General features: G+C 59.2%; 1 protein-coding gene across 1 annotated transcript; it reads right to left on the bottom strand.

The window, feature by feature from the left end:
- On the bottom strand, nt 1-23981 carry PLEC (plectin). Its single transcript, XM_029284373.1, has 29 exons — nt 23907-23981; nt 23715-23807; nt 22859-23025; nt 21791-21906; nt 21604-21710; nt 21379-21498; nt 20993-21088; nt 20725-20852; nt 20248-20341; nt 19984-20138; nt 19374-19674; nt 19167-19244; nt 18821-18982; nt 18627-18731; nt 18352-18447; nt 18035-18160; nt 17789-17941; nt 17540-17694; nt 17227-17353; nt 16087-16270; nt 15734-15891; nt 15251-15429; nt 13767-13905; nt 13282-13638; nt 12731-12814; nt 12517-12621; nt 12062-12160; nt 7599-10979; nt 1-6336 (listed from the first exon to the last, which is right to left on the bottom strand). The coding sequence occupies exons 1-29, from the start codon at nt 23964-23966 to the stop codon at nt 1-3; spliced, it is 13461 nt and encodes a 4486-aa protein (XP_029140206.1). The 5' UTR covers nt 23967-23981.
- Nucleotides 23982-27357: the final 3376 nt, after the last annotated feature.

Consider the following 27357-nt stretch of genomic DNA (forward strand, 5'->3'; position numbering starts at 1 on the left):
TTAGGCCACAGGCAGCTGTTTTCCAGGCAGTTCAAGAGGGGGACAGTTTCCTTTCCACCCACAGCTTCCCTTTGGATATGCCAGGGTGCCACGGAGGTCAGCTGCATCTGTGCTGCCGCTGCTGCTGCTGCTGGGATCTGGTGCGTATCTGCGGCCATAATTTGATGAACTGTAGGAGGAGGAAGAGAAGGAGACGGAGAAGCCGGAGCCGGTGGCATCAAAACTTCCTCGCCTGGAGCCCGGTCTGGAACCTGTTCGTGAACCTGGCCGGGAGCCGGAGGTGGAACCGGAGCCACTGACGTTGTAAGGACTGTAATAGCCTTTGCTGGATTGTGAGGAGGCTTCCAGGAGACGGAGGCCCGTCCCTTCTTCGATCATGCTCCTGTCTATGGCGTCCTTGTAGGAGATTTTCAGCTTGGTTTTGGGACAGGTCAAGTACTTGGAGTAAGTGTTGACGTCCCGAAGCTTCTGGGCAGTGCGCGCATCGACAGTGTTCTTCTGCAAGGCCTCATCGAGCGAGACCCGTCCAGGCACCTCTGGCTCAATCAGCCCACCGGTCAGGTACTGGACTTCCAGGAACCGCTGGCCGGCCTCATAGTACAGCCAGCCCTTCTTTAAGGCTTGGGCAGCAGACATTTTGGTCTTGGTTCTTGGATCCTCAAAGCCATAGAAAGCCTTTTGAGCAAGGTTGATTCTATCTACCATGATCTTGTCGACCAGGCTCTTATTAACAGCATCTGCAACAGGGAACTTCTCCCCTGAACTTGGATCAATGATCCCACCTGTGCAGGCCTGGGCCTCCAGTAGCCTTTGGCCTGTAATGTTATCTACCAGGTTGCGGTGCATGGCTTCCGTAATGGACACTTTTTCCAGGGTATCTGTATCCAAGATGCCAGCAATTGGGCCAGTCTCCTCAGCGGGATCACTCCAGGAGGTCAGCTGGGGTCTTGCATGAGCAGGACTTGCCGAATAGGAAGAGGAAGAGCCCACAGAGGAAGATCTGGATCGGAATCCACTTACATTGCCAGACAACATGTCTGCAAACTCAGTAATGGACAAGGTCCCTGAGCGATACTGGTCCAGGGCAGACTGGTCTATCAGGCCTTTGGCCAGGGCATCATCTATGTCATACTGCCGTCCTGACCTCCGGTCAATGATCATGGACTTGACCACCCCATCAGAGGAGGAGATAGTGATTTCCTCCCATTCACACTCTTGTTCTGAGAGTTCCAGGTAGGTCTGGTGGTCAATGAGGCCTTTGCGGTAGGCTTCATACACAGACATTTCCTTCCCAGTCTCTGGATCCACAATCACCACCCTGCGCTTGCGGACAGAGGATTTGGACGAGGTCTTCCTTTCCCGCTTCTTCTCTTTCAGGGGCAGGAGGCACAGCCCAGTCTCAGGGTCAGTGATGCACCTTTCCATCAATTGCAGGTAAGTCAGGTTTTCCTCAGTGTTTGGGTCAAAGAACCCCTTGGTGTCATCACTTGGATCCAGGAGGATTTCATTCATTTCCTCGTCAAAAAGGCCTCTCTTGTACGCCACTTCAACTGGCAAGCGATGGCTCTCCTCGGGATCAATAATACCTCCTGTAGCAATTTGAGCTTCTAGCAAACGAATCCCATGATCTTTCAGGATCAGCCCTTTCTTCATGGCTTGGAAAAGGGATATTATCTTGCCAGAGTAAGGGTCCTTGTAACCTATCACTGCCCGCTCGGCTGAAAGTAACTTGTCTTTGAATTCCGGGCCTACAATGCCCATGCGCACTGCTTCCTCCACAGTCAGCTTGAGACCCTTGATGGGGTCGATAACGTACCCTGTGGCCGCCTGGGCCTCCAGCAGCTCAAAAGCCGTCCCTGGCCGGAGAATGCCTTTCTTCATAGCTTGATATACAGACAACCTTTCCTTGGCTGAGTCCATGTAGACTCCAGCAATACAGCTGGTGCCCTCTAAGAATTGCTGCAACTTTTTAGAGACCTCCTCCACTGAGGTTAGGCCTTCCTGGAGTCGCTGGGCAGTGGCTTCATCCATGACTTTTGATCGTACCAACTCCTCCACTGTGATTTGCTTCCTCAGCCCCCTGAAAGTCAGCTTCCGAGTGTCACAAAGGGGTAGGAGGAGGCAGCCTGTATTCTCATCCTTCTTACATCGCTTGAGGATCTGAGCATAGCTGAGCTTTTCATCTGTGGAGGGGTCTATGTAGCTGCGGATCTCACTGGGCTCAGAAAGCCTGTCAAAGGTCTCCAGATTGAAGTAGCCACGTTGGTAGGCAATTTCTAAGGGCAAGTGAAAACCCAGGTACGGGTCTATAATTCCTCCTGTGGCCAGCTGGGCATCTAGCAATCGGAGGGCTTCTTCAGATGGAATGAGATCCTTCTTCATGGCCTGGAAGAGAGAGATTTTCTGCTCGCTGTAAGGATCTCGGTAGCCTGTCACAGCTCTTTCAGCAGATAGGAGTCGATCATGCATTTCTGGGCCCACCACCCCTTTCCTCACTGCCTCATCTACTGTAAGTCTGTCGTTCTTCATGGGATCAATAATAAAGCCAGTGGCAGCCTGGGCTTCCAGCAAGGTTCGAGCAACTTCAGGGTTAATCAGCCCCTTTTTGAGGGCCTGGTAGACGCTGACCTTCTGCTTGCTAGATGGAATGTAGATGCCAGCAATACAGCCAGTACCATAAAGATATTTCCAGGTGGTCTCTATCTCCAGAATCTCTTGGATGGTCTTGGAGCCCTGCTTCAGCGCATTGAATATCTCCAGAGAGATTATCCTGGCCTCGTAGAGATCTTCAGCGGTGATGCGGTGCCTAATGTAATCATAGGAGGTGAAGTCTTGCTGGCGGACAATCTCCGTTTTCTCTATAATCTCAATGATGATGATGATCATGCGTTCCTTCGTCAGGGTGCCTAAACGGAACTCTTCCATCAGTTTTTTACGTTGTTCTTCAGGAAGGAGATTAGAGTTCATAATTTCCCAGAGGGACATGGAGGAGCCAGCAAGCTCTCCTCCTGGAATGTCAATTTGTGTTTCTTCAAACATCTTCTTGGTTTCTGCCTCAGTGTATACTTGGGTTCTCTCCACCACCGCTGGCCGTTCAGGCTGCTTCAAAGGCAGGAGATAAAGGCCAGTCTCGGGGTCCTCAATGCATCTCTCTTTCAGCTGCAAGTAGGTAAGATTCTCCTGGGTGTTGGGGTCAATGAAACCCTGGGTATCATCTGAGGGATCTGAGAGAGTTCGGTTGATCTCTTCATCGAAGTAGCCGCGCTTGTAGGCCACTTCCACAGGAACACGGTGGCTGTGCACGGGGTCTATAATGCCCCCGGTGGCAATCTGGGCTTCCAGCAGGCGGATGGCATGCTCCCGCACAATCAGCCCCTTTCTCATAGCCTCAAAGAGAGAGATGGTGTTCCCAGAATAAGGGTCTCTGTAGCCGGTGACAGCCTTCTCAGCAGAGAGCAGCTTTTCGTGCAGCTCTGGTCCCACAAGGCCGGCTTTCACTGCTTCGTTGACATGCAGCTTCTGGTTCCTTACTGGGTCCACTATAAACCCAGTGGCTGCCTGGGCCTCCAGGAGGACAGTTGCTGTGCTGGGCAGGAGCAGGTTTTTCCTCAGTGCCTGGTAGATGTTCAGCTTCTCCTTGGTTTCTTCCACATAGATCCCAGCAATGCAGTCGCTCCCCTTCAGGTACCTCTTCACCGCATCCACTTCAGCGATGTCCTTCACTGCCTTCTTCCCTTCTCTGAGCTGCTCGTACTGCTGCCTGCTGAGGACCTTGGACTCAAGCAGTTCACTAGCAGGCACTGGTGCTCGCAGGCCACTGAAGGTCAATTTTTCTTGTTTCTTGGCCTCGCTCTCTTCAATAATTGTAATAATTATCTTAATGACCTTCTCAATGGTGACTTTGCCAGTCTTGAACTGCCGTATCAGCTCTCTCCTCTGCTCTTCAGTCAAATATTCTGAGTGGATCAGCTCCCAGATCGTCACTGTCTTGCCCTTTTGGCTGCCGGCGGGAACTTCAACTGTTGACTTATCAAAGGATTCTTTGATGGCACTATCTGAGTAGAGCTCCTCCTGATGACGCTGTATGGCCTCATCCGAAAGACGGAGCAGATGGAGGCCTGTCTGCTTATCCACCTGGCACCTCTTCAGCAGCTGAGCATAAGTGAGGTTTTCTTGAACATTGGGGTCATAGTACAGCTTGACCTCGTCAGCCGGATCAGACAAGGCCTTGTTCATTTCTTCACTGAAGTAGCCCTGTTTGAAGGCAACTTCAAGTGGGAGGCGATGGCTGTGCACGGGATCAATGATGCCTCCAGTGGCAAGCTGAGCATCTAACAGCCGGACCCCGGTGTCCTTAGGAATGAGATCTTTTTTCAGTGCTTGGAAAACGGAGACTACCTGCCCTGTGTAGGGATCCTTATAGCCGGTTACAGCCCTCTCTGCAGAGAGCAGCTTCTCATGAAGCTCAGGCCCCACCATTCCTGCTCGGACCGCTTCATCCACAGGAAGCTTCTCGTTCCTCACGGGATCAACGATATGCCCAGTTCCAGCCTGGGCCTCCAGAAGGATCAGGGCCGCCTCAGGTTTCAACAGGTTTCTTTTCATTGCATCTGAAAGAAGTAACTTTTGGTCTGTTGATTCTACCAAGATGCCCGCAATGGTGCCAGTACCTTCCAGGTATGTTTTTATGGCATCCATATTGGCGACCTCCTTCACCGTCTTCTTGCCTTGGTGCAGCTGATTGTAGAGTTCTTTGTTGAGGATTTTGCTCTCCAGCAACTCAGCCGCCGGCACTGCAGCCCGGAGGCCTTGAAAGCAGAGTTGGCTCTTCTTCTCACTCTCTTCAACAACAGTAATTATGATCTTAATTATCTTCTCCACCGTGATCTTCCCAGTCTTGTACTGACGCAGGAGCTCCCGCTTCTGCTCCTCAGTGAAATACTCGGAGTTGATGATCTCCCAGATGGTGACGGTCTTTCCCCGGAATCTGCCAAAGGGAGCAGAGACCGTGGCTTTCCTGAACATGTCCTTGGCCTCTTGATCCGTGTAGACCAGCTCCTGTCCTCTGGCTGCTTTGTCTGTCAGTGGCAGGAAGATTAGCCCGGTCTCGGGGTCAGTCATGCACCTTTCCATCAGCTGCAGGTAAGTAAGGTTCTCCTGGGTATTGGGGTCAAAGAAGCCCTTGGTGTCATCTGTGGGGTCCGAGAGGACCTGTTGCATCTCCTGATCAAAATAGCCTCGCTTGAATGCAATGTCCACAGGTAGGCGGTGGCTATTGACAGGGTCGATGATGCCCCCGGTGGCAATCTGGGCCTCCAGAAGCCGAATCCCATGGTCTTTAACAATGAGGTCTTTGGTCATTGCCTGGAAGAGGGAGATCTTTTCACCTGTGTAGGGGTCCTTGTATCCAGTCACCGCCCTCTCTGCAGACAGCAATTTATTGTGCAGCTCAGGCCCAACCACGCCTTCCTTTACCGCCTCACTGACAGAGATCCTCTTGTTCCTCATGGGGTCTATCATGAAACCAGAGGCTGCCTGAGCTTCCAGCAAGATGAGGGCCGTGCCTGGACTGAGGATCTGCTGCTTCATGGCCTGGTAGATGCTCATTTTCTCATTGGTGGGCTTGATCAGGAGCCCCGCAATGCTACTGTTGCTGCCCTGCAGGTACTTCCTGATCTCCTCCATCTGGGACACCTCCTGCACAGACACTGTCCCGTGCACCAGATTCTCCCAGGTTTCTGGGCTCAGGATGCCAGCCTCTGCCAGCTTTTTGGCAGGTACCTTCTGTCGGATGCCATCAAATGCCAACTCAGGTTCACCATTTTGAGAGACACCGTCGAGCATGTCTTGACCATTAGGCAGAGCTGTTACTGCAGACACAACTGCCTCCTGAGGAAGGTCATCTGTCTGGATCATGATTTCTCGGGTCTGAGCCAGAGCAGCCTGTTGCTCCTCCTGCAGCTGCCTCAGTTTCTCCCGGAGCTTTTGGTTTTCCTCAGCTAGAAGCTTCTCCTGCTGCTGACGCTGCTTCTCCAACTGCTGGAGTTCCTCCTGCTTGCGACGGACACTCTTCTCTGCTTCCGCTTGCTTTTCCCGGGCATCCCTCAAGGTGGCTTCCAGCTGCTCCTTCTCCTGCTCCATCTGCTTCTGCTGATGTTCCTGCTCAGCCTTCAGGCTCTGAGCTTTCTTAACTTCCTGCTGAAAGAGGCTCTCCAGCTTGGCCTTCTCCTCCTCCACAAATCTCTCCTTCTGCAGGAGGGTGTCCTTCTCTGACAGGAAGGTCTGCTGGAGCAACTGTGTCTCCTGGCGGAGCTGTTCCTTCTGAGCAGTCTGCATCTGGATTGGGAAGAAAACAAAGTGTATCAACCAGATGTTAAAAGAGGAGAGAGAGTAAGGGGGGGGGGTGTCATCTAAAAGGCAGCTGTCAGTGGTTGCGTGTCCAACAGGCATCCTGTCGGGCCACTTCAAAAGGAAAGAAGTCATCAGGGAGGAACTACCTGTCATAGCAACATCAAGGAATCAGAAGACAGGGAGATGGGACCGTTTTCGTTTCATTTTAGGAAACACTGCCCTGTTCCTTCTGAACGGGCCTCGGTGTCAGAGGGACTCTCTATTTACTGAGCACGAAAGGAGCTTTCCCAGAGAAGAAAATTAGTGAAATGGGGAGTGGGTTGGGCGACTTGTTCCGAAACCCATCACCAATTCATAGAACCCCTTCAGTTTAAAGCCTCTGAACAAAAAATCCCTCTACACCTTTGAACAACAACCCTTACTTGGCCGGCCGCTGCCACCTGCGTGGAGTCACCTTCCACTTTTGCCCAGGGGGAGGCACCACTTGTGGCAGAGATCTTTGGAAGTCCTCCCCAAGGAACCCTCCAAAGGGGTCCCACGGGGGCCTCCCCAGACCACTCCCAGGAGGGCATCGCCTGTTGATGGGTCAACACTCCCCTCCCCCAGCTGCCTTCCTTGCCCACCCTCTTCTCAGTTGCCATTCCCAGTTCTGCCAAAATTCAAACAGACTTTGACAGAAACAGTAAGAAGCAGTTGTTGGAACCAGGAGACTCCAGAATGGCCTCTGTGGCTTGCACACTCTATTTCAACGGTACACAAAATCCATGCGCCTAGTGTTCTCCTTTGCTTCCTTGATGCAAAGAGAATTCGCAGCTGAAATGATGAGCCGTCTTGGCTGTGGGACTACATAACCAGCCGCTTGCTAAAGTACAACTTACCACAACGGTCATCTAACAAGCAGAGGGCACTTGGTCATCAGTACAGGCCTGCAACCAGCAGGGAATGTCTTCTGAACCCTACCAGGGAAGCAAGAGCATCTCCTCCTTCTCCCTTTCCTCCCCCTCAGGCCATTGGGAGAGACCAGTCGATGCTCACACAAACACACAGCCTGGGTCCTGCAGTAGGCCAGGCTCTTGTGGCGGGGGACCTGGTCCACTGCACTGTATCCACCCCGTGGAGTGGCACCTCTCTCTCCTGCATGAGGCCAGCTCAGACAGGGGGCTGTGGACTAATTGTCTGACTGGGGCTGATGGGCATTGCTCAACCTGGGGGTGGGGTGGGAGGGGAGTCACAACCAGAGCAGGTACCTCTTCCGCCTTCTGCTGCAGCAGCTGGGCTTCCCGCTTCAGCTTCTCTTTCTCCACCTCCAGCTCAGCAATAGCCTTCCTCAGCCTGCCAGCATCTTGATCGCTTTGCTGCCTCTGGATCTCCAGGGTCTGCACCAGGGTCACCTTCTCTTGAGTAGACAGCTCCATCTGGTGCAGCTTCCCGCTGATCTCTTCGGCCTGCTTCCTGAACCGCCTGGCCTCTTCCTCTGCCTTTGCTTGGGCCAGGCTCATCTCCGTAACTTGCAGCTTCAGCCGCTCAGCCTCGGCAGTGATCTCCAGCTGCCGCTTGCGCTCGGCCTGCAGTGTTTTCTGGAAGCCCTCTGTCTCCTCCTCCAGCTGTAGCCGGATCTGCTCCTTGTCCTCCTGCAGCTTCCGGGCGTGCTCCTGAGCCAGGTCCTTCTGCTTCTGCAGCAGCTCAGCCTCGGCCTTCAACTGAGTGGCTTCCTGGATGGCCTGCATCTTCTCCCTCAGGATCTTTTCCGCCAGAGCCCGCTGCTGGGCCAGATCCTCCTCTGCCAGCTTGCGCATGCGGGCAGCCTCCTGGACTTCCACGCTGAGCCGGGCAGCTTCCTCTGCCACCTGCTTCATCTTCTCGGCTTCCTCGATGAGGATCTTCTGCATGTTGTCCTTGTCCTTTATGATGAGCAACTTGTTCTCCTCCTCAATGCGGATTTTCAACTTGATCAGCTCCTCCATTTGGACCTTCACCTTGAACAGCTCCTCCTCCACTTGGACCTTCTGCTTCATGGCTTCGGTCACCTCCTCCTTCAGCCGCTGCTGCTCCTCCTCCAAGAGGCTCTTCTGATGGTCTGTCTCCTCCAGCCGCAGCTTGACCTTAGTCAGCTCCTGCTCCACCTGGACCTTTTGCCGCAGTGTCTGCTCTGCAAACTTTTTGTGCTTCTCCATCTCCATGTCAGCCAGCTGCTTCTGCTTGAGGGCTGCCTGTTCTGCCTGGGCTCGCCTGGCCGCCTCCAGCTCTGCCTCTTTGCGGAGCTTCTCTGCGTCCTCCTGGGCCCTAGCTTTGACCTGGGCCTCCTCCTCAGCTCGCTGCTTCATGCGCTCGGCCTCGTCCACCAGCTGCCGGGATAAGGTGGCATCTTGCTCTGCCTTGAGGCGGGCAAACTCTGCTTCCTCTGCTGTTCTCTTGGCTCTTTCAGCCTCCTCCTTCAGTCTGTCCAGGATGGACTTCTCCTGCTGTCTGGTCTGCAGCAACTCCTCCTCCTTCTGGCGCACCACGGCCAGGTGAGCGGCCTCTTCAGCAACCATCTTCTTCTGGGCCGCCTCCTGGGCCAGCAGGATCTGCTTCTCTGACTCGCTTTCTGCCAGCTTCTTCTGCCTCTTGGCCTCCTCCACCTTGGCCTTCAGGCGCTCCACCTCCTCCAGAGCGGCTTTGCGCTGTCTGGCGGCTTCCTGCTCAGCAGCCAGAGTCTTCTGGAGCTTCGCTTCAGCCTCTTTGCGGCGGTTCTCCTCTTCCAGGGCTGCCTGCCGCAGCTTCTCACCCTCTTGCTCTGCTAGCTCTTTGCTCCGCTGAATCTCCTCCGCATTCTGCCTGATTTTGCCGAGCTCCAGCTCCAGATCTGCCTTGCCCACAGAGGCTTTCTCAAAGTTGATCTTGAGGATGCGAATTTCCTCCTCGATGATGCGCCGCTGCTTCAAGGTTTCATTGACAACGGTCTTCTGCCTATCCAGCTCACTCTCGGATGACTTCTTCAGCTGCACAATCTTCTCCTCGATGTCGTGCTTGTGTTGGGCCGCCTGCTCCTCCAGGACCCTCCGCTGATAAGCCTCGTCCTCCGCTAGCCGCCTCAGCCGCTCGTTCTCAGCCTCTTTCTCCTTCAGGGAAATTTCGGCTTCCGCCTTGAGGCGTGACGCCTCGTTGATGGCTGCCAGTTTCTCTTTGAGTATCCGCTCGGCCTCTGCTCGCTGCCGGGCAGCCTCCTCCTCAGCCAGCTGCCTCTGCCTCTTGGCTTCCTCAGAGAGGGCACGCAGGCGACCTGCCTCCTCTGCCACCTCCCGCAACTTGGCGGCCTCATCCTCCAAGATCTGCTTGGACTTCTCGCTGGCGGAACGCGACTCCTCCTCAGTCCTGGCCTTGCTTTTCAGCAGGAGTTCCATTTCAGCCCGCAGCTTGGCCAGCTCCTCCTCTAGCTCCCTCCGCTTGTGGACAGCCTCGCCGACCTCACTCTTGAGGCGGAAGAGCTCTTCCTCCAGCAGCAGCCGCTGCTGCTCCCCATTCTCCATCTCCGACTTCAGGCGGATCAGCTCCTGCTCAGCCAGGAACTTCTGTTGGGCTGTGCCCTCAGCCAGTTTGCGCTGCTTTTCCAGCTCCTCCTCGGCCAGCTCCTTCTGGCGCAAGGCTGATTCCTCTGCCTTGCTCCGCTTCCGGGTCTCGCGCTCGGCATCCTCCTTCTGCTTCTCCGCCTCCTCCTGGGCCAGAGACTTCTTGTGTGCTACCTCCTCCGCCTGCAGCCGCAGCCGGAGCGCCTCATTGGCCTTCTGCTGCCACTTCTCCAGCTCCTTCTCGGCTTCCTCCTTGGCCCGCTCGGCTTCCAGCTGCTGTGTCCTCAGGCGCTCGGCCTCCTCCTGGAGATAAGTGAGGGTGACATGCTCCTGCTTCAGGGTCAGTTCCAGCTGGGCCGTCTTCTCGGCGAAGGAGAGGCGCCGGCTCTGCAGGTCTGCCTCAGCGCTCTTCTGGGCTGCCTCCTGTGCAACCTGGATCTGCCGTTCCTTCTCTAGCTCTGCCTGCTTCATCCGGCGCTCAGCTTCCTCAGCCTGCGCACGGAGCTGCTGCAGGTCCTGCAAGGCCTTCTGCTTCTCCCGCGCCGCTCGCTGCTCTGCCTGCACCTTCTCCTGCAGCTGCTCCTCCGCCTCCCGCTTCTTCTGGGCCTCGTCCTTGACTTGCCTGCGCAGGCGCTCGGCCTCCTCCTGGGCGGCTTTCTTCTGGCGCTCGGCTTCCTCCGCCCGGGCCCTCAGGGCCTGCAGCTCCCCTTCCGCCCCGGCCTTCTGCCTCTGAGTGGCCTCCAGCTGCAAGCGGATGATGTGGATCTCCTCTTCCACTTTCCTGTGGCTGATCTCCACCTCCTCGATCAGCTTCTGCTTGGCCACAATCTGCCTATCGGAGCTGAGCTTCATCTGCAGCAGCTCCTCCTGGATGTTCTGCTTCTGCTGCTCAGCATCTACGGCTGCCAGTTGCCTCCGGCTGACTTCCTCCTGCATGCGCTGCTGCAGCTCCCGGGCCTCCTCCTCGGCCTGAGCCTTGGCCTTGGCATGGGCCTCGGCCAGCTGCCTCTGCTTCTGCAGCTGGGCCTCCACCTCCGCCAAGCGCTTCCGCTCTGCCTCCTTCAGCTGCTCTGCTGCTTTCTATGGGGAGGGGGCAGAGAGGAGGGGGGGTGGGAGAGAGAGAAATATCACAAGAGCAGATGGGAGGGCCAGGCTTCGGGGTGGGGGCAAGGGGCTCTTGCTCAGGGCAGCAGGCAATGAAGCAGGCACACCCACAAAAAGGATGGAAGCACCAACGGACGGGTGGGCACCAGAGAAAGCAAACCCAAGACCAAAAAGGCACAAAAGAGCACACCTCCACCATGCGCAATGTGCCGCCACCACGCAGCAGAATGTCCAGCAGACCAGGAGTCCGAAAGCTTAGGGGTCGGGGGAGATCCAGCCTAGGGGCATGTGAGGGCAGCAAGCGCGACAGTGGGGACTGTGCTGTCTCACTAGGCTCCTCTCCCCCCTCCCCCATTCGCAGCACACATTTGTCTTCCAAGCCCTTCCTAGGAGACTGTAGGGGAGGCAGGTGACCGTTCACACACATCCAGGCCAGACAGCACACCAAGCGGGCGAGAGACCTTGCAAGCCGGCAAATCAAAGTGACCCAGCAGAAGACCTACCCCTTTGCCCCCTCCTCCTCTTCCAGACCCTCCCCTCTCACCCAGCGGGTCCTCCTCTCCCTCCCTCCCTCAGCTGTGTGATCAGTGCAGGGCCACTGCGGGGAGAGTGCAAAGGTGGGAGAACATGCAGAGTGAAGGAGTACCTGGTACAAAAGCTGCTGCAGCCCCCTCCTCTGGAGGTCAACCCTTCCTTAGAGCCCCACCAGCACCAACCTGCCCCAAGCAAACCCAGGCAAAGAAGCGAGGCTTCCGAAGGGCAGAAACCAAGAGTTAGAAAGGGGAGGAGACCACAGCAAATCCGAGGAAAAGAGGGGCAGGGAGGGGAGCCCCAGAAGCAGCCCCAGACACAGGAGGAGGAGGAGGAGAAAGAGCAGGCATAGCAATCTGGGAAGCACAGCTTCTTCCTGCAGGGCGATGATGCCCATGCATGAGGCTCCCGTGTGGGGCCACAAACTGCCCAGGGGAGGGACAGGGAAGAGGAACAGCCAATTGGGAGGGAGCAGCCCCCCCCCCCAGCCCATCCAAGCCATGCTGGGCCCACTCCGGATCCCTTACCTCTTCCTCCTCCAGCCGTCGAAGAGTCTCTGTAATGAACCTGATGTACTGGCTGGTCAGCGTGGTCAGCTCGCTATATTGAGTCCGCAGGTCAACATACTGCAAGGCCAAAGGGGGGAGGGAGGGGCTCAGATCAGCCCTGATGGCCTGTTCCTCCCAAGCAGAGGAACACCTTCAGAAGCCCTTCGGAAGCCGTGGGCAAAGTCCCAGGCGGGAACACCTGGAAGGAGCGCAGCAGCTCAGGCGCACCGGCTCTCTGCAGCACCCTCGTCTCAAGGGAAGCTACCGCTGCCACCCCAGAAGCAAGACCCCCCCCAGCTCTGGCCAAGAGCGCCCAGGAGGGTCCTCCTCCCCATTGGGCACCCCTTTCTTCTCATCAGACTTTCCTTCTGGAACCTCTGTCCCCACTCCTGGCACCCTCCCCCCACCAGCCCCGCCCAGGGACAGCCCCTCACCTCCTGGATGATGCTGTCCGAGGCAGACTGCACTTTGGCCTTCTTGGCAGGAGAAGAGACGGGCTCCACCTGGGCTTTGTACGTGACCAGCTGAAGTTCGTAATCCTTCGAAGGAAAGAGGGGTTGGCCTGCTGCTGGAGCCCCCTGAGCCCAGGCGGGGGACCCCAGCCTGCAGAGCCAACCCCTCCAGCAGGCCCACCTCTCCCCCACCTACCTTGATGGCATCAATGTACTGCTTGGCCAGGCGGTGACACTCCTCCACCTTCTCCCAGTTCTGCTCACACTCTTCCAGGAGTTTCTGGGGAAGGAGAGGCAGAAGGAATAAGCCCACCACCCTCTCGCTCGCTCCCCCCCCCGCAAGGCCAACAGCACAGGGAGGCCCCACAGCTCCAGAAGAGGCCTCCCTGGAGGGAGATTCTAGCAGAGGAGCCTCAGAGGAAGTGGCAGAGGGGCTTCACACTATCCACCAAAGGGGTCTTTGAACCGGACCTCTGCCAGTGTCCAAGGAAACCTGATGGTTGGAAAGGCCCATTTGCTCCCCCTTCTAAAACCAACGGCCTGCGTTTTCCAGCTGTATACAATTACTAAAATCTCTTTGTGGGTTGCATTCAGGAGCCCCCTCCCTTTGCAAATGCCCAGGCCTAATCTCGTGGGACTAACCACCCCCACCCTGGAGGCCCCCTCTCAGCCCTGCCAGCCCTCCCGCTGCTGGGCTTCAAGGGGCCTCGCCCCAGCCGGGCCCCGCCTCCCCTCGGGCAGCCTTACCTTCTCTTGCAGCAGCTGCTCCCGCACCTGCTGGCTGCTGGTGATAGGCACGGCCTGGAGGCCCTCCTGGCGCTGGCGGGCATCCTGGATCCACTCCATCAGCCAGCTGTAGCTGTTGCGGTAGTAGCGCAGCTGGCGCCCCAGCTGGTCCAGTTCCCGCTGCCGCAGGTCGATCTGGGCCAGGACAGCCTGCCAGCGGTCGAGGAGCTGCCGCACGCGATCCCGGTAGCGATCCAAGTCCAGGTCCCTCTCGCTGTGGCCTCTCACCATCCTCTCGTTCACCTCACTGGCCTTGGCCAGTTCCGCTTCCAGGGCACTAAAGACTGGCTGGTGCCCCTCGACCTGCCCACGCAGCCTCTGTGGGACAAAGACAGAGGGAGGGGGGGTGGGGGTCAGGGTCGTACGAGCTCTTCCCAGCCACAGCCCTCCCTGATCGGGCGGCCCAGTGGTCTCTCCCCCTGGCAGTTGTGGGTCTGGCCGGTCACCTTGAGCTCTGCCTTGGTAGCCTCAACAACCTTGAGGTCAGACGGCACAGCCTGGACATCCTTGAGCTGCTCTTCGTAGCTCTGGACCAGCTGCTCAGCCCCTTGGGTGCTGCGGATGACCAGGTGGATGGTCTTCAACCTGCAGGAGAGGTAAATCAGCTCAAACACAGCAGCTGGACAAGGTTGCCCATTCAACACAATGAAACTCAATGTAGGCAAGAAAAAACAAACGTACAGGTACAGGTTAGATGTAACCTGGCTCAACTGCACTAACTGTGAGAGGGATCTCAGAGTCCTGGTGGACAATCATCTAAACATGAGCCAGGAGTGTGTGGCAGCAGCCAAAAAAGCCAATGCAATCCTTGGTTGCATTAACAGAGGGATAGAATCAAGATCGTGTTAAATACTAGTACCACTTTATAAAGCCTTAATAAAGCCACACTTGGAATACTGCATCCAGTTTTGGTCACATTATAAAAAAGATGTTGAGATTCTGGAAAGACTGCAGAGAAGAGCAACAAAGATGATCAGGGGACTGGAGGCTATAATATATGAAGAACGGTTGCAGGAATTGGGTATGGCCAGTCTAGAGAAAAGGACTAGGGGGGACATGATAGCAGTGTTCCAATATTTGAGGGGCTGCCACAAAGATTGGGGGGGGGTCAACTTATTTTCCAAAGCATTGGAAGGCAAGACAAGAAACAATGGATGGAAACTAATCGAGTGAAGCAATCCAGAACAAAGGAGAAATTTCCTGACAGAACAATGAATCATTGGAACGACTTGCCTCCAGAAGTTGTGGGTGCTCTAACACACACAGACTAGACAGCCACTTGTCTGAAATGGTCTAGGGTCTCCTGCTTAAGCAGGGGGTTGGACTGGAAGACCTCCAAGATCCTTCCCAACTCTGCTATTCTGTTATCTGGGGTGCAAGTTACACCAGGTATTTGGAAGTTGCTATAAAACAAAGTTCTCTAAGCAACCTTTAGTCTCCAAAGCATCTACGAATTAGCCCACATCCTCTTTAAAAAACACAGCGGGGAGCAGGAGCATAAAAACAGCCATTTGAAAACCTTCAAAAACTGAAAACGGAGTTAGCTGGATGTCAAAGGGATGTTGAGACCCAGAAAGAGCATCTCTAGCCTGGAGGGCTCTGACTGCAAGGCCCCTTCGCTGTGAGACACACAAAGAGCCGAAGGGAACGAGCTGCCGACACAATGATCGCGCTGAGCAGAGGGCTGGGGTGGCCGATGGAGTCACCCCACGAGGACATGAAAGCCGAGGGGGCCTCTGGAAGGCGAGGAGCTGGATCAGAGCGTCTCCAGGATGACCCAATTCCCCAGCTAGGATCTCAGAGTCGCTGCTGCTGCTGCTGCTGAGTTTATAGTAAGAACAAGGGTGGCCAAACCCAAGGCCTGTCCTCCTCCCCGCCCCCTCTGTCCCCACAGCCGGGCAGGATCGGGCCGGAGCGAAGAGCCACCTACTTCTCCAAGAAAATGCTGGAGAGGCTGTACACCTGGCCCATCTTCTGCAGCGTGATATCCAGCTCCGAGTGCAGCAGGGGGGCCGAACCGGCCTGCTCTGGCTGAGCCAGGACCTTCTCTGTCTGGGCGCTCACTTTGCCCAAGCTCTTCTGGAGGTTTTCCAGCTCCAGGTGGATCTCCTGAGGGGAGGGGAGGGGAGTGACCTCAGGGACCCAGGCCAGGAAGCCCCGAGTACGGACCTCAACCCTTCTCCCGGGCAAGGGAGAATGTCCCTATCCCGATTCAAGATGGGAAGGTAGGCAGCACCTCCGTGGCCAGAGCACTGGGGCCTCTCCAGTGCCTCTCCTGGGCAGTTGGGGCTCCTTCCCCCTCCCTGGACTGGGTCTGGGGCAGGAGAAGAGTCTCCTGTGCCCTGGAGGAGATCCCAGGAGAGACGATCAGCTTCTGCAGCTGTGCTGATCTCCGTGCAAAGGGAAGCCATACCTGCTGGTCACTGATGCGCTGTGCGCATTCCTTAACGGGATCTTGGTCAAGCGGAGAACGAATTTTGTGTATGGTGCGGGACTCGCAGCCTTCGAGCTGCAGGCGGATGTCCTTCAGCTGGGAGATGAAGTTCCTGCACAGCGACTCCTCCTGTTCCCCTGCCGCCCCCCCAAACCAAGCCTGGGATTAATGGACACCAGCACTGCTCCTGGCTGCGGTCGGTCGAGAGGGGGCAGGGATGGGCTGCCAAGGCCACCCAGGGAGCCCGTCGAAGGGAGAGGCCCAGCCTGAAATCAAAGCGCAGACCCCAGGTTGGCCAAGGGCCACGGCCCGCAAAGGACTCCGGGCCTTACCTTTCTCCAGTCCGCGCAGCAGCAGCTCGTACTTCTGGGTGCAGACGGTGTAATCGCGCTCCGCCTGCAGCCGGTCGTCCGGATGGAAGTTCTGGGAGTCCTGGCTGTTGCGCAGGAACTCCTGGTAGTGGGTCTCCAGGCTGCGCAGCGTCTGCCGGTAATCCTCGGGGGGCATCGTCCGAAACTGCGAAGGACACGCCTTGTCGGGGGAGCCCAAGACAACCCCAGCCAAGCCAGCTGAGGTTGGCCCCTCAAGATCTCCCCAGGGCAACCTCCGAGCCTTGGCTGACCAGCCCCAGTGCCCCCAAAGGGGGCGGGGCCAACACTTAACACAGCCCTCTCTGCAAGGGGCACCCCGGGCAGAGCTATACCCTCCTTGACAGATGGGTGGCGCTGCCTGGCGTCCCTCGGCCCGCACCAAGCAATGAAGCTCAGGGGGCTCCAAGGGCTGGCAAGGATGCAGCTGGCTGACCTGCCTGACATCCTGAGCCCTACCTGGGCTGCTTCGGAGACACCTGGATGGGGCAGCGCACAGGCCCCTGCAGGCCCCTGGGGCTGAGGCAGCTGGGCCCTCTCCACTAACTGTACTGCCCCCAGCGTGATTCAAAGGAGTGGGTCCTCTCTGTAAAGCTCTCGGCTAAGTTCTCTACGGCCCCCTTGCCTACAACCCACCCACCCTTCAGACTGAGTGCCCCCTCTTCCCCTCTCCTGAGAAGCGCACCCCCACCCAGACCCCCCAGTCTGCACATGGCCTTGCTGGTGGGGGCTCTATTGGTTGGGGACTGTGGTGGCCCTGGGGTCCCAGCCTCCTGGAGGGGCTTCCGCTTTCTTGGACACTGCTTGGATCAATAGTTAGGAAGGGCCCCTCAGAAGGACCCCAAACAATGATAAAGAACCCTCAGGGGCCTGCCAGGCTTTTACCCTCTTCCCAAGAGGGGCATCATTCCCTACTGCCAGTTCCCCCCCCCCGGGTGACTCCTGCCCATCCCCCTAGCCAGCCCAAGGAACCCCGACCCACTCGGGGCCAGGTCTGGGGAGGGCAGGCCCTGCAGACCCTTCCTGGGGGTCTGCTGTCGGACTGGGCTTGCCAGGAAAGCTGGCATTGGGGCGAGGGGAAGAAGGAGAGGATCTGGATCTCACAATGAGGAGGGACCAGGACTGGATCTGCTGGATCTCCCGCTGCAGGTACTGCCAGGAGAGAAGGCTCTTCATGTTGATGTGCAGTTGGTGCCAAGTGCCGAGCAGCTTCTGGTGCACCGTCTCCAACCTAAAGGGACATCCGGGGGGGGGGGAGTCAGGGCTGTCTCTCTTCAGGCCAGGGAGGGGGCAAAAGCTTGGCTTGCAGCTTCCGCCTGGCCCCAGAGCCGGGGGCGCAGGGTGGGCGCGATGGCCTGCTGAAGAAGGGGGGGGGAGCCTTTACTGCCGGCCCAGGGTCCAGGTGAGGAGCACGTACCTCCCAACAGCCTCCAGGGCCTCCTTGTTGGGTGGGGGGATCAGGAAACAGATGGAGGGGGTGAGGGACTCCTTCCCGGCTGCGTTCAAAACCTTCCACTTGTAGGGCTGGGCGTTGCTCAGGAGGGTGCAGTGATCTCCCTTGTGCACTGTGATCTGTGGGCAGAAAGGGGGGGCAGCTCAGCAGAGGCAGCCCAGAGGCAGCCCCACCCCCGCCCTGCCTCGGTACACGGCCTCCCTCCTCACTCACCTCCACTTGCTTGTAGTCGCAGACCGCCTGGAGGGGCAGCCGTCCCCTGAGAGGGGGGCTTGCGCTGCGGGGCTTCAGCTGGACAATGGTCTTGGCCCGGTTGGCCAGCCCAGCCAGGTGACTCTGGTACTGTGTGAGATGGTCCTTCTCCTCCTGAAGCGGGGGTGGGAGGAAGGAAGCAGCCGGGGTCAGTGGAAGGGAAAGGAGGCGGCTGGGGCCAGGGGAGGGGGCCAGTCCCACCCTCACCAGGGAGTCCTGCAGCAAGTCCTCTAAGCGGGTCACTGTGATGGACCGGTCGCAGGTGAACTTCTTCTTCATCGTCTCCTGAGCCTTGCGTAGAAACTCCTCCGCTTCCTTCACGTCAGAAAAGAACTGGGGGGGGGAGGGGGAGGAAGAGGGTGGTGAACGATGCAGAGCCCTCTGGGGTTCTGTCATCTCCACCGCATTGCCAGAGGGAGCCAGAGGGACGAAGGCCAGCCGGTCCCCGTCAAGAGTTCTGCTTTTCTGCTTGGAGGCTGCACACCTCTCCCTCTCCCCCCCCCCCGGCCTTCCTGCAGGACTACCTGGAAGTAGCTGCTGTTCTCCTTCAGGTGAGCCTCGATGCAGCAGCACAGTTGCAGCAGCCAGCTCCACTGGGTCTGCAGGGCCGCCTGGAAGGCCTGCAGGGAGCAACAGAGCAGAGTGGGTGGGGAAGCCAGCAGAGGGATGCCAGGGAGCCCCTCCCACACCCCGGAGTGCCCGCTTGGGGGGGGCAGTGGGTAAGGGCTGGGAGCGGTCATCTGACAAGGGCTCCTCGTGATGCAGGCATGACCGCTGGTGCTTCCCCCACCCCGCCCACCTCCACGGTCTGCCTGGCTGGGTGATCCTCCCGCAGCAGCCGGTCGCCCGTGCTCTGGATCTCCTTGACGCGCCGCTCCCGCTGCTCCAGGTCTCTCATCAGGCCCTAGAGAGTGACAGAGCACAGATCCAGGGGTCAGCCGGGGCCTGGCAGCCGGGCTCCTCGCTCGGGGCCAATGGGAGGGCGGTTTTTACCGAGTAGCTCTCCTTCTTCGCAGCCATGTTGCTGTTGCGCTCGCTCCAGTCGTAGTTCACTTCTTCCTCCTCCTTCTCATTCAGCCACATCAGCTCTTTGGTGGCTGCAGCCACGAAGGCCTGGAGGCTCTCAAGGTGCCGCAGCCGGGCCTTGGACAAGCTCTGCAAGACACAGGCCACACCGGCTCAGCCCAGCACGGAGAGGAACCCTGTCTGCCAGCGAAGGGACACTGACCGGGGCAAAGAGTGCCGGGGCCCCCAATGCCACTGCATCCCCAAGGGAGAGAAGCAAGGACTCTGCCTGCGCCCCCTTTGTTGCCCGACCGTCCCCCGGCCATCTGCTCACCAGCAGCTTCTCGTACTGCACGTCCAGCTTGCTGAGGTAGTCCCGGTATGAGGTCTGTGGACCAGGAGAGAGCTGGGCCTGCGGTGGGCAAAGGACAAACATGAAACTACCACTATGCAGACACGGGAGCCTCCTCCTTCGGCAAGCCCTGCTAGGAGGCTGGCATTCTCGGACCCCCAGGCCTGACATCCCCTGCCCCCTACCTACCTCGTCCGCCCGGGCTCGCTCAATCTTGGGGCGGAACTCCTCAATGGAGCGGTGCAGTCCGCGGTGGCTGCCAAGCTGCGACTCCACCGTGGGCAGGTCCACGCCCCACTCGGCTGCATTGAGGCGGGCCTGGTTCTCTTCCACCCAGGCCAGCAGATCCTGCAGGTAGCGCAGGGTGACATCATCCATATCTGGCCGCGGGCGCTGTGTGACTGGCACGGACACTTGGACTATCCCAGATTTCAGGCGCAAGTTGTACTCAGTGCGGATGGCCACAAGGCGCTCGTGCAAGCGGTAAACCCTGCAGGGGAGAAGGGAATGCGGTGCTATAGATGGGGGTTCCCTGCAGGGAGGACAGCAGCCAGAGCTCCCCCATCCAGGCCCAATGAGGGCGGCTGCAGCTGCTCCTGCAGAGGTTGCAAATTGCAGTGGGCAGCTACCACCACCAGAGGGCAGTGCACACAACACTGGCTGGTCAGTGAGGGGCAGAGGCTCCCTTCCAGGTGGGTCCTAAGCCCCTAAGGGTGTTTGCTCCTTGGCCCCAGCACCACTCTCCCATGCAAAGACTGGCCCCCGTGTGAGGAAAGGGCAGGAGAGGAGCGTTACTGACCTGCGATACATCTGCTCCCCTTGGGGGTGGCGCCCATCCTTAAGGGCTTGCACGTCGTTGAAGAGCAAGCGGATCATTGCCTCGGCCTTGTCCAGGTCCCGCTCAATCTCCGCCAAGTGCTGCGACGCCTTGCCTGCGTTCAGCAGCCGGATGTCCTGCAGGAAGGGAACCAAAGAGCCTGAGCCTGGCAGAGCACCAGGCCTCGCCCCCCCTCCTCCTGGTCCTGGGCTCAGGGGCTCCAGCCGGAGCAGAGCGGCCGCTCACCGACTGCAGCAGGGTGTCCGCCTGGTTGAGCTGCTCCTCGCAGAGGCCGGACTCCATCTGGAGTTTGCTGACGATGCGCTGCAGCCGTTCCAACCTAGGAAGGCCGGAGGGGAGCGGGAGGGAAATGACGGAGTGTCCTGGCCAATTCCCTGCTGGCACCCTCCACCCACTGGGGCTCAGCTCTCGCCCCTCCAGTGCCAGGGAAGGGCAGCCTAGCTGTCCCAGGCTGCCTTGGCTCACTCTGTCCCCTCGCCCAGATGTTTCCTGAGGAATACAGCAGGGGGGGAGGGAGGCGGGTGGTGAGTCACCAGCCCTGTGTTTCCCATTAGGGCTGGGCTGGGCTGCCTGCGGTTGGGAGGGAGCCGCTGTCCGTCTGCCTGCCTGCTGGGCTCCCTGCTCCCTTCCCAGGAAGTGCCCGACTCCGGTCCCTGCGCCCCCAGCTCCCCTCTAGGCGCTCTGCCAGGCACTTCTGCTTGCCTCTCAAACTCCGAGCGCAGAAGCTTCTCCCTCTCCAGGATGGCCACGTGCAGCCTGCCCCACTCCTTCTCCACGTCCAGTGGGTGGTAGCCGGGAGGGATCTTCAGTTGCCCGCTTTGCACAGCAGCCTAGTGGAGCCAGAAGCAGATGGGAGCTGCTGACGACGGGCCCAGGAAGGCCACCCCACCCTCTCCTCTAGCAGGCTGGCATGCCGGAGGCCCAGGGCCTCAGGCCCCGCCAGGGAAGCAAGGGGGCGATTCGGGCTTACCTCCAGAGACTGGAAGATCACTTTGGAGCGGCTCTTGTCAGCCTCTTTGGCGGGCAGCTCCATCTCCTTGAACTTCAGGAACTGGTGCCACAAGATCTGTGGGAGAGCGAGGTGGGAAATGGTGGTGGGGGGCACGGTGGGTCAGGGAGAGGCCCCAAAGCACTTTGCCAAAGCAGCCAGTGACCCTCCTGGGGGCAGAGCTGGCCACAGAAGGACATTCCCATGCCTCTTCAGGGAGTCCTTTTGCCACCACCACCACCACCCCAAACCATGGGATGCCTCCCAAACCCAGAAGGGAGGACCATCCTGCCCCCAAGAGAAGAAGGCTGCACCCCAGCCAGAGAGGGAGGTGGCCCAGGCAGGAGTTGACCCTGGTGGACTCTCACCTCGATCTCCTCGTAGCTGGCAGGGAACTTCCTCTCTTCAAAGGTCACTGTGTGGTGCTGGATCCACTGCAGAAGCAGGCTGACCACACCATAGTATTCCTGCCAGCGCAGCTGCAGCTCCTAAGCGGTGTGTGCATGTGGGAAAAGATGGTGAGTGTTGAGGTCACGCCCTGAGCCCCCAGACTGGCCAGGCCTCCCCTCTCCATCCCCCCCCACAAGGCTCACATTGGCTTTGATCCCATCCTGCACGTCCGGCACTCGTGGCATGGCATCGTAGAGGGAAGACACGTAGGTGATGATGGACTTCTCATCTGGCTGAGGCACATCCACATCTGGGAAAGAGAAAGGGGGTGTTGTGCTACCCCTGCAAAAGGAGCCCCCACCCTGCCCACAGGGCAGCCCGTCCCGGTACCTTCCGGGTCCAGGAGGCGCGTCACGCTCAGGTCGCGTTCAGCCACCGAGAAGGCCTGATCCAAGTTCTCCACGTTGCTCTGGTGGTAGACCTTGTTCATGTCGATCAGCATCGGCCTGCAGAGGGGGGAGGTGGAGACTGTGGTCAGAGGCCCCCCCCAGCTCAGCCCGAGAAGAGGGCGAAGCTTCGACTGGGTCCCAACTCTGCGCCTGACCTTCCCCTGGAAGCGAAGTGGCTGCCCCTGGGGCTGGACGGGCCCTGAATTTGGTTGTGCCCATCAATGGGGGAATTCATGTACCGATCGATGGGGTGCCCAGCCTCCCCTGGCACCAGCTGTGGCCACACCAGCCTTTGTGCCCCCCGTGGCGCTTCCATCGGTCTGTGCCTGGAAGAGGCCACCCTGGGCCTCCAGACCCTGCTCCTTAAAATAGGGGGCACAGAAATAGCTGGAGCGATCAGCTTCCCAACAATTGGAAAAGCCCAAGGTTCCAGTCCTCAAGGCGTGCTGCAGTCCCCCTCAGGTTCTCGGCACTCTGAATGATTGCTTTCAAGCATACCCCCCCAACCGCCCCCCGTCTGTGCCTGGTGTGAAAAAATCCAGGGCGCAGGAGGGGTCCCAGGGGGAGCCCACAGCTTGGAGCAGACCCACTCGTGACCCACTGAGATTCTGGCTTTCCAGAAGCAACAAGCCTAAGGAACTCCCTCCTTCACGGGGCATCACAAGCTGCTCCTCCCCGTCCGCTGAGGGTCCACCTGTTGCCCTCTGGTCCAGCTTCCCATCCTTGACCCGGGAGTGGGTGCTGGGCACCAGCAGGTGTGCCAGGCCCCTCCCCTCTGTCAGCTGGGAGGGGGAGAGAGGGGCCGGGCCAGAGGGGCCCCAGCCCACCCCTCCCTCACTTGTCAAGGAAGGTGGAGGCGACCCCCTTTCTCCCTTCGCAAACAGGGCAGCCTGGGGTTGGGGCCTCCATCCGACATGTGTGGCTTCCTCCTGGGTGGAGCCCTGCAGCCCTTTCCATCAGGGCCCCTTCAGTGGGCCCCTGCCCACCCGCCCCATGCCCCGCCCCTTACTTGTGCCTGTGGATGATGGCGTTGAAGAGGCGGCCATCGCGCCAGCTGGAGGTGAAGTTGTCGCATCGCATGCCCTGGTACCCCTCCACCATGCGCTGCGACCAGAGGAGCAGCTTCTCTTTGGCCGTCATATCCTCCGACTGGCCGGTCACCTGGATGTCCGAGATCTTGGGGGAAGGAGGGACACGTCAAGGCTCGGCCACTTTCTGCACCCGGACCTGGACTGCCCCTCTGCCTCTCCAGGGCTGCCATGTGCGGCTCAAGGAGGGGGTTGATTCTCTGTGTGGCCCCCGGTGGCCCCGATGCCCCAGACATGGCCCTGGCCCTCCACTGAGTGCCTTGGGGGGCACCTTGGCAGCCAGAAATGAGCCGCCCTCAGTAGCTGCCTCGGTCCAACACACAAGACGCAGCGGCGGATGCCCTCCTAAGCCAGACCCATCCCTGCATCTGGGGAACGCCAAGGCCTGCGTGCCCCCCCGCCCCACCCAAGCCAAGCACTCAGTGGAAAATCTTGTGTCCTGAAGCGACTGATGGGTGAGTCACCCCACAAGCCGCAGCATCCTGTTCTCTCCCAGCCACAGCCCACATTCCTACCCTCTCCTCCTCCTCCTCGCTTACTCCCCCAGCCTTCCTCCCCCCCACCAGCCCGGGCTGGCCCCGTGAGGCTTCTGAGCAGCACCCTCCCTGCCCATTAAACGCCTGTGCTGGGTGGAGAGGAGGGGGGGGAGATCCAGCCTGCTGCAGGCGCCTCTTACAAGAATCTGGCCCCCAGGCGAGGGAGGGGCGGAAGAGAGGCCCTGCCCGCCAGAGCAAGCAGAGCAGAGCAGGGGGGGAAGGCTGGGGGAGCCGGCCTCACCTGGAAGTGGAGGATGATGGTCCAGATGAGGCCCAGGGTCAGCTTGGGGTTGCCATCGGCGATGTCGTCATTCCGGATGTTGACCAGTTTCACCTGTGGGGGCACGCACGCACATGCAGAGTTACAGTGACCGAAGGACCCCCACTGCCTTTGCACCCCTTCCTCTCCAGGCTCCTCACCCCGGGGGCTCACCTGCCGGTGCTTCAGGTAGTCCAAGGCGATCTGCACGTTTTGCAGCTTGTGGAAGCGCATCCTTCCCTTCTCCCGGGGCTGTGGGCAAAGGAGGCTCAGGTAAGGGCCCTGGAGAGGCCGGGGTGTGTGTCTGGGTCTCTTCCCTCCCACCCTGGCTGAAAGGGAGCTCCCAGGCAGGAGCCTGAGAAGCGCGGAGAAGGCCCAGCATGGCGGAAGGAGCCAAGAAACAATGCAGGGGAGAAAAGACCTTCACCCCCACCTCTCCACCCGCCCCCCCCCCCAGCAATCCCCGCCTAGCCGAAGCGTCCTCATCCTGGGACTATCCTAAGTTTGGCCGCTGCAAGAGAAGCTGACAAAGCCACCCTTAGCACGATGCTGGATTCCCCTCCGGAAAAGGAGGAATTGCCAGGAGCCGGCCACAGAGACGCCTGCCTGTCTGCCACCCTGGATCCCCTCCGCAACGCCCGGGGCTCCGGGCAAGGGGACAGCCATGCTGCCAAAGGGCCCACTCCGTGGGATCCTGCCTGTGATGCACCAGCCTCCCGTCAGCAGCTACGGGTCAAAGCTTTCGGAGGGCACGGATGGGACACGGCTTCTGCGAAGCGAGGAGGCGGTGGACGTCAGCCGGCCTCCTCCCCAGAGGGTGCCGGGAGCAGCAGCAGGGGTGCCATGCAGAACCAGGCAGGACCACTCACCAGGCGCAAATTCCGGATCACGTCGCGCTCTCTGGGCTGAGCAGCAGGTGACAGCCGAGCGAGAGGGAAGCAGAGGTCAGAATCCAGCAAAGAGAAGAGACAGACAGACAGCACAGGGAGCAGCGGACAGACAACCCAGAGGAAGTGAGAGAGAAACAGAGTCCGGAGCAGCTCCTGCATTAGAGTGTGGGGCAGGTTCGGCCTGCCGTAGGGGGGTGAGGAGGAGGAGGAGGAAGAGGAGGAGGAGGCGGCAGGGGGGTGCCGGAGGGAGGCAGCATCCCAGGTGCTTGCTCTAAGAACCACACTTGGGTGGGAGCATTTTGGTGTCCGTGCACCTCACGCTTTCGTCCTCCTTCCGAAAAGCCTCTCTCTTAACTCAGGAGGCCATTGAGATGGCGTTCAACCCCCACAGATCTCCCCTGAGTGTCCCGAAGGCCGGCTGCCATTCCTCTTCCTGAACAGCACCAGTGGGAGCACAGCCTGTATCTGCAAGAGCTGTGCCCAGGCAGATGGCTGAGATGGAGGCGGTAGAGGAGACGTCCCTCTCCAGCTGCTTCTTTGGCCGCAGCACAGCTGGGGCTGGGCTCCATTGGGCCTAGATGTCCAGCCCCCGGGAAACCCAGCACCAAGATAGGGGTCCTGGCAGAAGAGGACAGGAGCAGCTCCCGCCCCAAAGCCTCCGCCCGGCCATGCAAGAGGGGAGCAAGAGGGAAGCTGCTGCTCAGACTCCCGGCTCAGGCCAGGCGACACACGGTGCAGGCAACGTGCAGCCGGGCAGGAGGTGCAGAGCGACCCACAAGCAGGAGGCAAGGGCGGCAGACGCTGGCGGGGCAGTGGCACGACGTTGGGGGCCCTGGTGCAGAGGCTTGAGCTGCTTCCTCTGGAGCGTGGGCAGGAAGAGTGGCACTGCCCACCGAGCCCCGAGGAGCAGGCGCAGGAGGCCACGTACCAGAGTGTCCCCCGAGAGCACTTCCAGCAGTGAGATCAGGTTATGTCCATCTCGCAGGTCCTCGTAGAGGTCATTCACGTGGCGCTGGGCCTGTGGAAGCAAACAGGGACGAAGAGGTGGACCCAGCTGGGATACGGTGGGAGTGGGCTTGCTAGGCATGCCAGTCTGGCAGCCACACCCATGTCAGTTCAGGGGGGTAGTTGCACCCTAGGAATGTCCAAACCCTGCCCTCCATCTGGCTATGGGGTTGCCTCCAAGAGGCTCACTCTTCACCCACACCCCAGATAGCCTCTACTTCAGGCCTGTCCGGCAGCCATCACTAGAGGAAGAGGCTGCCAGATTCCTGAAGGAAGGAAGGAAGGAAGGAAGGAAGGAAGGAAGGAAGGAAGGAAGGAAGGAAGGAAGGAAGGAAGGAAGGAGGCAGGCAGTGGGTCGAAGCCCAGCCTGCCTTGGCACATACCTCTGCTCGCCAGTGCTGTTGCCAAGGCAGGAGAGAAGAAAGAAGGAAAGAGAGACGCATCAGGGAGAGACACAGAGAGAAGTCAGGGTGGAGAAAGGACCCCAGGAAGCATCTCATAAATGGGGACCCTGCAGCCCCCAGGCTTCCCCCATCACCCCAGCTGGTGGCATTTCCAACTGCGGTGCCAGGGCAGCACAGGGTGGGGCTCCCAAAGAGGCTGCCCTCCTGGGCTCCTGCTGCTGTTCCTCAGGACCAGCCCTCTGCGTCACCCGGGGCCCCTCCTCAGAAATCCCACCCCATCCGCAGGCAGAGCTCCAGGGCGCTCAGCCCGAGCTCAGATCCACGATGTGGGGAACACAAGTCTCTGTGCCTCCAGAAACTGGGGCAAGGAGGAGGGTCTCCTTCAGAGAAGGAAAGGAAGGGAAGGGAAGGAAAGAGGAAGATGGAAAAAGGAAAAAGGCGCCAAGGCCAGCTATATCCTCAACGGTGCCAAAACGGATGGCAGATCCACCATGTGTGATGCCTCCTGCACACAGTCCACCCCTCACAGCCCCTCCCCTGGGAAAGGCCCCCAGAACTGGCATCCATTCTGCCTGGGTCAGATCCAGGCAGGCAGGCAGGCTGGCACTTGCCCTCCAGAAACTGCCCTGAGACCACCCAGCTCCTCCCAGGGAAAGAAGAGGGGGCTTACCTTGAACAGGTGCTTGTTGACCCATTTGGTGAAGGTTTTCTTCTGGACCCGGTCCCGCTCATCTGCAAGAGAGGACGGGGGGGGGGGGGTAAGCGTGGCCCATGGAAGCAGGGAGGAAGCCAGGCAAAGGGGAGCTGGGAGGATGGGAAGGAAACCCACGCTAGAACTTCCAGTGGGCCCACTCTCTCTTGCCCAACCCTCCCTGGCTCCTCTGGAGGTCTGGGCAAGGAAGGGGCTCTGCCATGTCCCAGCACAGCCCCCCCCCCCGCCACCACACGGCTTGGCCAGCAAAGCTCTCCAAGGGGCCCAGCCAGACGCCTCCTGCTCCTCCACCAGCAGCAAGGAGAGCCCTTGTGGAATGGGGGGGGGGGGGAGAACAGCTCCCCCTTGCACAACTCCCCAAAGGGTCCTTGGCTAACTGGGCTGTCAATCTCCTTTCACTTGTCGCTGGAGGTGGGCTATTTTTCTAGCCCCCCCAGGCCAGAGACGCCTTCGGCTAGAGAGGCCAGGCAGCCCTGGGGTGACAAAGGAACTCAGCAGGACACCAGACACCCCCTCCTCCTCCTCTCCTCCCCCTTCTGCCCCACCCACCCTCTCTTGCTTGCAACAGGCTCTCTTGGCACGGCCTGGTGCTCCTTGGACACCCCCCCCCCCCG

Source organism: Protobothrops mucrosquamatus, unplaced genomic scaffold (genome assembly GCF_001527695.2).
Source record: "Protobothrops mucrosquamatus isolate PMUCROS unplaced genomic scaffold, P.Mucros_1.0 scaffold553, whole genome shotgun sequence".
Taxonomy (NCBI): domain Eukaryota; kingdom Metazoa; phylum Chordata; class Lepidosauria; order Squamata; family Viperidae; genus Protobothrops; species Protobothrops mucrosquamatus.

Excerpts from the sequence above, each read along its gene's own strand:
- PLEC (XM_029284373.1), bottom strand. The coding sequence starts at position 23,966 with ATGCGCTTCCACAAGCTGCAAAACGTGCAGATCGCCTTGGACTACCTG. Across the intron at positions 13,906-15,250 it reads TCCAGCATTTTCTTGGAGAA|GTTGAAGACCATCCACCTGG; the intron begins GTAGGTGGCTCT and ends CCTCTCCTGCAG. Across the intron at positions 12,622-12,730 it reads AGTACATTGATGCCATCAAG|GATTACGAACTTCAGCTGGT; the intron begins GTAGGTGGGGGA and ends TTTCCTTCGAAG.